At 30.9% G+C, this 8,228-nt stretch overlaps 1 protein-coding gene across 2 annotated transcripts; it reads right to left on the bottom strand.

Annotated features, from left to right (window-relative positions):
* Positions 1 to 1,970: 1,970 nt before the first annotated feature.
* Positions 1,971 to 7,068, bottom strand: LOC145040977 (Hydrolase-like protein family). Of its 2 annotated transcripts, none has more exons than XM_078988856.1 (11): positions 6,615 to 7,068; positions 5,926 to 6,058; positions 5,636 to 5,703; positions 5,473 to 5,543; positions 4,932 to 5,222; positions 4,544 to 4,707; positions 3,330 to 3,385; positions 3,020 to 3,072; positions 2,745 to 2,913; positions 2,289 to 2,386; positions 1,971 to 2,208 (listed from the first exon to the last, which is right to left on the bottom strand). In XM_078988856.1, exons 1-11 carry the CDS (start codon positions 6,811 to 6,813, stop codon positions 2,092 to 2,094), a joined length of 1,419 nt encoding a protein of 472 aa, XP_078844982.1. In that variant the 5' UTR covers positions 6,814 to 7,068; the 3' UTR covers positions 1,971 to 2,091. The 2 variants fall into 2 exon arrangements, with proteins under 2 accessions (XP_078844982.1, XP_078844987.1); XM_078988861.1 differs by lacking the exon at positions 6,615 to 7,068 and adding an exon at positions 6,469 to 6,585.
* Between the last annotated feature and the right edge of the window lie 1,160 nt (positions 7,069 to 8,228).

Here is an 8,228-nt window from a genome sequence, read left to right as displayed (position 1 = left end):
CCCCCATAACCTTTAGATCGTCCATTGAGAAACCTTAGCCTCTTCTTGCTTGTTTTGAGCCTTGGAATCATTTTAGGATCTTAATTTCTTCATTTGGTGGTTAAAGCATGAAAATAAATGTGTTTGTAAAGTGAGTTGAAGAGGGGTTCAAGTGTAGTTCCAGCAAGGTTACTTCATTTATGGACCATTGTGAGTATAAAGATTCAAACTTTCCCTTTAGTTCAATAGTTTTGGATTCATGTCATATTATGCACTTTTGGTCCCTTTTTGGTGGTGATCTTAGAGTTGAGATGACTCCAACACCTTTTGAGCTCCTAAGATCATTATTTGGACCTTTTGGACTTGGAAAGGTGGTATCGTGTGCATGTTCTCTAAGCCATGCAAGGTGTGTTGACATTTTAGGTCATTTTGGTGTTTAAAGTTTAGATCTTTTTGGATTAAAGTGTCTTAATGGATAAATTTGGGAACTTTAGCCATTAATACATTGTTAAGGACCGGTTCTAGAAGTCTGGGGGATTGACTTAATGGATTACGTCATTTTACCTTATGAAATAGGTCATGGTGCAACACGTCCTTCCTAGGTGCAACTGTTTTAGCCTAAGATCACGACTATTTTGTTTGTTAGTGGGCGTTGGGCATCCTTTATGGGGCGTATGGAGCCTATTTGACCGAATGTTGACTTTTGACTTCTTGACCGTGGAGTTTGACCATTAGAAGTTGACTTCTTGAACAGTTTGGCTTTTGGTAAAATTGATAGGTTTTAGGCTATAGACTAAGGTTTAGTATTTGTTTGGTTAAGTTGTTCGTGTAATTGATCTATTAGACTTTGAGTAGTGGATTTCAACTATTTGATTAGGTGAATATTCTCATTATACTATGTAGGATGTTAGGTGTTTGTTGTCTTCGTGACTCTTGCATGGTTGTTTGTATGTACGTTGGGTGAGGCCCGCTATTATGTTTATTGGTTGACACGTGTGAGCGAACCCCATTTATACGTTTATTAGGCGAGACCCGTATATATGTTTAGTGGGCGAGACCCGTTATGGTATGTGGTATCTTAGGGAATTCAGTAAGATATATGCTTACGGTTTTAAGTTTAAATGTTGCATGTCTTTTGGCATTACGAGGAAATACATGCTATTATGATTTTAAGATGTTCCGCAATTGTGAATTATTACTCTAATTTATATTATCAAATAACTGTACTTCTTACAATTTTAATGATAATGTTCCTAAATGAAATTTTTGGGTTAAAATTATGGACGTTATACCTCTGCCACCCACCGACATCACAACCGCTACCATCACTGCCACCACAACTGCTATTTCCACCACTATCGTCACTGCCACCGCCACCACCACCGCCACCTAAACCGGTACCCCTAATCCAGTCCAGTTTTCGGCTTACATTTTTAGGCGTTTCCGGTTTCGTTTTTTCGGTCTCCGGTTAGCAATAAGCCAGGGATGAAACTAGAATGATATAGAATTGTTATAATGTGATTATCACGTTGCGACTCATCATTTACACAATGTGTAAGCCTACGTTACAACCCATCTCCTCTCCATCATCTAAATTTTATGTTTTTGAACAGGTTAACATTTGAATTTGAGTTATTTGATCCCCTATTTGGATTCACTAACACACAATATCACAATTTGAGTAAAATTTGCCCAAGTTTGGGTCATGAATCTACCAAAATTTGTACCTTAGTAATTTGCTTTACTACTTTTCTAGAAACCCCATAACTATATTCATGGCTGTGTATCTGTTTTGTTTTGGATGATAACAGGTTGTGGGGGACTTGATCAATGAAGATGGATTCCATTGTCCTCTTTATATGACATAATGATATGCAACAAATTTTCTTATACATCCAAAATTCCATATTTTATAGCAAAAATAAAACTAGTAGTTCAAATTGGCATCTCCTGATTTCATTTCATCTTCTAAACAATAACTACTCTACATATACAAAAAAAATATGTTATTATACTTTAATGTGACATCATATCCAAAAGGATATGTACTTGCATATACACATACCATGGGCAAAATGGTCCAAACCAAAGTATTATTTGAAATTTGTTTTTCTACAAACTTGCAGAGATGAAAGAGGAAGATTGGTGTTGCTTTTCTTGTTGGTTAATGGTGTCAGCAACATGAGAAACTACTCCAGCTCCTGCTTTATGAAACCACTCATCTTTCACCTACAAATAAAATACAAAACAATATCATACATGAAAAAATTATACAAAAAATAAGTAAATAAATAAATAAATAAACGTACATGGATGTTGTTATGAGCAAAGAAAGGCCAAAACGAAGAGTGGAAACTGACATCAACTTTTTTCCATCCGAGCTGTTGTAATCCACAAATCATTTCCTCTAAAACAAACAAAACCACTTTTTTTAGTTTTAAAAAACGATAAATTACACAAATGGTCCCTATGGTTTGGGTTAATTTGCACACTTAGTCCCTAACTTACTTTTTTAACTCAGAAGGTCCATACTTTTTTAACCCCATCCCCTCACCTTACCTTACCTACCCCACTATTTTTCCCTATTTAAATAATTCGTTTTTTAGGTAAGACAGGGACTAAACGTGTAACAAAAACAATCAGTATGGATCTTCTGAGTAAAAAAAAATAAGTTAGGGACCAAACGCAAATTACCCCAAGCCATAGGGACCATTCATGTAATTTACTCATGATAAAATTATTATTATGGATGGATTAATACTTACCTTCCAAAATTTCGTGATATTCGAGGGTATTTTGGGGATTTGGTACATTTTGGGCAGCTTCTTTTGCCCTTGCTGCTTCAGGAGGAAAACTAGCTCCTGTAGATAAAACAGGAGGGCAATACTCCACATCCACAACATGTTTATACCCATCCAAAAATTGCAAAGGAGGCTGCCAAATTTATCGAAAAAAAAAAAATTATTTTTTTATTTTTTTACTGCGAAAAAATGATTTAAAATTTTAAACGATTCATTTTTTATTCCTTCAATTTGTTTACCTTCACAAGTTCAGATTCTCTTCTGATTGAGGATGTGCGTCGACCAACCATATCTGATGAATTATTAAGTCATAACTTTTTTCCAAATCTACCCTCGTTTGTTTTACATCAAATGTTTTTTAAATCATTTATCCACATACCAGTTTATTTAGGGGAAAAAAACATGGCTTTATTGTTTTTTACCTTAATCGATAAAGAGAAACTTAGAGAAAACTAACATTTAAGAATTTTATTTATCCAAACATAAGCAATGAGAAATGGTTTAATTTATGACAATAAAAAAAAAAAAAAAAAAAAAAAAAAAGGATACGATCATATGAGGCATTGGCGTACAAAATACGGTGTCTAAAGGCACCAAGGGCAGACCTGTAATACAACAATATCATTAAATCAGCTTTTTCACATATGTTTTTTAAACATCACAACACGGCTTAATAGAGAAAGTCAGGAAAATAAGGTTTTTCCCATTGAGTCTTAACTTTGTGATAGAAGATTATCGAGTAATTACTAATTATTTAATTATTTAATCAAATTAGGTAGTAGTAGTAGCTATCTTTATTTAAAATTAGGATATCTATTAAAATCTTTTAGTTTAGGATAGGATTATCTCATTACAATGTGTTTAGGGTGCCACAACTAGCTTTTCAGGAGCTTTTTTTAAGAAATTCCCAAATATAACCTTAATTAATTATAAACAACATATTCTTTTAAATGTCTTTTTATGTAATTTTGTATCTTTCAGCTAGTTTTTACCAAACATCACTTTTGTTAACTAGCTTTTTAGTTATTAGCTTTATATTTCAAGCTTTTTTAAACTGTCATATTTGACAAGCCAAAAAATAGCTTACAAGCTAGTTTTTAAAAAAGTTACTTAGACTGGCTTTTCAGGAGCTTTTTTAATTTTCCAAATCTACCCTTAATTAATTATAAACACCATATTCTATTCTATTAAATGGCATTTTATATCATTCAACTAGCTTATCAGCTTGTTTTTACCAAACATCACCTTTTCAGCTAGCTGATAAGTAAGCTTATTTTTCAAGTATTTTTAAACTGTTGTGTTTGCAAGTCAAAAAATAGTTTATAAGTCAGCTTTTTAAAAAACTACTTAGACTACCTTTTCAGGACCTTTTCTAAAATATTTCAAAGATACCCATAATTAATTATAGGAAACTCATTATCCTAAATGTCCTTTTTGTCATTTTATATATTCCACCTAGCTTATCAACTAGCTTTTCAGCTATCAACTAACAACTAGCTTTTCTAAAATATTTCAAAGATACCCTTACTTAATTATAAGAATCTCATTATCCTAAATCTCCTTTTTGTTATTTTATATATTCCAGCTATTTTACCAAACATCATTTTTTCTTGATTAGTTTATAAGCTAACAGCTAGCTTTTTAGCCATCAGCTACTTTTTCAGCTATCAGCTACCTTTCCAGCTTTCAGCTAGTATCCCAAACATAGCCTTAATTAGCAAAAAAGAAAGAGAATAAGAAAAAAAAATGAGTGTTTTACTCACATATACTTCCCCTCATCACAATCTGTTGTCATTCTTAAAAGTAGAGGTGGTTTATCAGGTCTACCATCTGTAAGGAACAACTGACTACCAGTTCTTCCAACAAATATTGGAGCCATTGGAGCAGCTATTCTCTCCAAAATAGGAACACCAAGTAGAAATGGAAGCTTCATTAAAAATAAAAATAAAAAATTAAATTAATTCTAACGCTATTTTAATTGAAGATGCCATTTATTTATTTCCACACACACATGACATGATGAAAAGTCCAGTTCAGTCCTACTCCACACTCCACACTCCACATCCCAATCCAATATGTAATGAATTTGAGTTTTCTAGGGGTATTTTAGTCATTTATGTCTTTTGACCATAAAGAAAAGAAAAGAAAAACCTGTTTGTTCCCTCTGACTCCAAGATGTGGTGTTGCTAGGGTTATAAAATTAATTGCCTCCAATCCAGCAATCGTTCCATTTGGTCTTTCATAAGAGGAGGTATTATTATTATTATTATTATTACTATTTTTATTATTATTGTTATTATTATTATTATTATTATTGTTATTATTATTATTACTACAAGTATAAAGAGCAGCAACTGCGTATCTTGCAATCAAACCACCAAGTGAATGGGCTAAAAATGATATCTTCTTCAGGCTATCTGTACTTTTCACTATTTGCTTCACCTGTTCAAAAAAAAAAAAAGGTCAAATTTTCTGCTAATTTCAATTTTTTCTTATTAGTTAGTACTTTACAAAATATATTATTGTATATTCATTTTGATTTTTTAATCAGAAACAATAGGAAGAAATGGAAGTAGAATGGTATTATTAATTTATTATACATAATAAACAAATCACTGAATGTATTCTTGATTGCATAAATAATGTAAATTTAAAAATTAAAATTCATGACATCAGCAAATTGAGTACTCACTTCATCTGCTAACCGTTTTCCTGCTCCATCAATTCCAGCGAAGGTTTTGGAGTAAGTGTTAGCTGAACTTGCTGCAGACATTTTCAAATTATAAAAAAAATAACTCTATAAAGTAAAATACCAAAAGATAATTGAGAAAATGAAAAGTGTAATGAAGTCATACCATATATCAAAAAGTGTTTTCCCAAACGTCTTTTTAACTCTGCTTCTACATATCTCCAGTCACTTGGGCTGCATGATTTTGAATCAGACAGAATTGACTTTTATTGACTTTTTTTTTTATAAATACAAACTTATAGCAATGTTATTGCTATAATTGGGTAAATTATTCAAAGTAAGATTTACTAATAAGAAAAACATTGAGACTACTATGCTATAGCAATGCCTTAATAAGATAAAAAAAACAACAACAGTAGTTATGGGGAAAAAGAAAAAGATTTATCTTATATGTACCTTGCATAGATTCCATGAACAAGGACAAGAAGATGATCATGTTCTTCTTTGACAGAATTTGCAGACCTTGGAGATGTAAAGTTCCCTTGGGTTGTGCTCATAGCTTGAGCTCTAAGGCTTAGGTGTTTTATTCCTACATAATTTTACAAAAAAGAACTCAGTAGTTGAGAATGTTACATATTCATACCACATAAAACTCTCAACAAAACCACTATGTTGCAACCCTATCTTCTTCAAACAGAGGTCAAGAAACATGATCTATTCAACACTTCAGTAATTCAGTAGAGGAGCATTTCAAAAATTTGAGATGTAAATTAGGTATACAAGGAATCCGCTAGGGCTAATCTATGAATTGAACAAGTAAATGAATATTTCTTCTCAATCGCAACTCTCGAGTAATTGAAACACAAAATTTGTAACAAGTTTAGGGTAGAAAATGAAAAACAATACGAAGTATTGTTTCCTTATGATGTGATGTTTCTGGTTTTCAGACACACGTATATAAATATAGATGAGACATAAACAAACGAATCCAAGACGCACCCTTGATAATTTCTGTGAAAAGGTTTGCGACATCTTGCCTCTTGAGTAGTAAGAAGAGAAGGAAAAGCGAAGTAATAAGGAAAAAAGCCATGGAAGTTTGAAAGAATTTTGATAAAACGAGAAACAGGAAGATTTGAGGAATTTACCGAAACAGTTGGAGAAAGTCCACGAAAATCCCTGGCAACACGGCCAAGACGAAGACGAGGACGAGGAACACGTAGATGAAGAAGAAGACGACGGCGAATTCGGATTCGAATTGGAGGGCGATGAACCTAATTTACCGCTTCTTCGAAGATTAATTACGGGAGGTGTTGTGTAATGAAGCAAGGACGCCGAGGATGCCATTTGTAATTGGATGTCTGGTATCTATATATAGATACAGAAGGAAAAAGGGGGTGTCGTCAAGTCATCATCATCAATGCAATCAACCCATTAGCCATTATACTACGCTTCCCAATTACCATTCTTGGATGTTCCATCAAAGATGGAAGCTCCATGCCTACTTATTGTTATATTTTGTCTGATTCCCCCATACGCAAACAGAGGATAGAGGATTAGAGTAAAAAACTAGGGTATGTGACGGATGATTCAAAAAGTAATTCAAGCGAGCCTAAGATATAACTAAAAAAAATATCGTGATATTAAAAAGAAAAGTGATTCGCATTTTAATTTATTATACAAGAGATTTTATAAGGGATAATGTGAGTAAGATACTTGATATATATATATATATATATATATATATATATATATATATATATATATATATATATATATATATATATATATATATATATATATATATATATATATATGTTCAGGTTCATTTGAGATCATTCTAATTTTATTAGATCAAATCTAAAAATAATTTTAAAATGCAAAATAAATGGAAAAATACAAAAATTCTTTTTTTAAATATTATTTTCGGAACTTGAATTAACTAAAAAAAATATAAAAAAATTAAAAAAAAAATTCCATTTTTTTTTTGGAAAAATACGTGAAATATTTTAAATAGAATATTACACTGACATATTCTAAAAAATAATTTTAAAATGCAAAATAAATGGAAAATCTAAAAATTCTTTTTTTAAATATTATTTTCGGAACTTGAATTAAATAAAAAAAATTAAAAAAAAATCCTTTTTTAAAAAAAAATACGTGAAATATTCTAAATAGAATATTACACTGTACATATTCTAAAACTAATTTTAAAATGCAAAATAAATGGAAAATTTAAAAAAATCTTTTTTTAAATATTATTTTCGGAACATGAATTAATTAAAAAAAATATAAAAAATAAAAATAATAATAAAAAAAATAAAAAAATGCGTCTCACGGTCTCACAAAATATAAGTGGTCTCAAATGAACCTAACCCTATATATATATATATATATATATATATATATATATATATATATATATATATATATATATATATAACTTTTTTAAAAAAAACTAAACTCTTATACTTTATTTTTTGTAACAATGCAGTCCTTGTGACCGGTTATACCCGGTATACCGGTCATATACGAATTTTCTTTTAGGGAAAATGACTTGATAGGGTAAGATACTTTTTAAAATGTACACATTTAATATTTATTCTTTTTTTTTAAAAAGACAAAACTGCACAAATGGTTCCTGTGGTTAGCTCAAAATTGCCACTTTGGTTCAAAAAAAGTTTGAACTAGTACCAGAGGTCCAAAGTTTTCATTTTGTTGCGAGTTTGGTCCAATTTGTTTTGAAGTTTTTTATAATGACC

Source organism: Lactuca saligna, chromosome 1 (assembly GCF_052625555.1).
Source record: "Lactuca saligna cultivar CGN05327 chromosome 1, ASM5262555v1, whole genome shotgun sequence".
In the NCBI taxonomy this organism is placed as follows: domain Eukaryota; kingdom Viridiplantae; phylum Streptophyta; class Magnoliopsida; order Asterales; family Asteraceae; genus Lactuca; species Lactuca saligna.
This window is presented reverse-complemented; position numbering and strand designations above follow the sequence as displayed.

What these genes read in the sequence shown, in the direction of transcription:
- LOC145040977 (XM_078988856.1), bottom strand. Translation starts at nt 6,813, where the DNA reads ATGGCATCCTCGGCGTCCTTGCTTCATTACACAACACCTCCCGTAATT. An exon ending in GTTCATGGAATCTATGCAAG is followed by an intron (nt 5,704 to 5,925) that starts GTACATATAAGA and finishes AAAATCATGCAG; the next exon opens with CCCAAGTGACTGGAGATATG. An exon ending in GAAAACGGTTAGCAGATGAA is followed by an intron (nt 5,223 to 5,472) that starts GTGAGTACTCAA and finishes TTTTTTGAACAG; the next exon opens with GTGAAGCAAATAGTGAAAAG.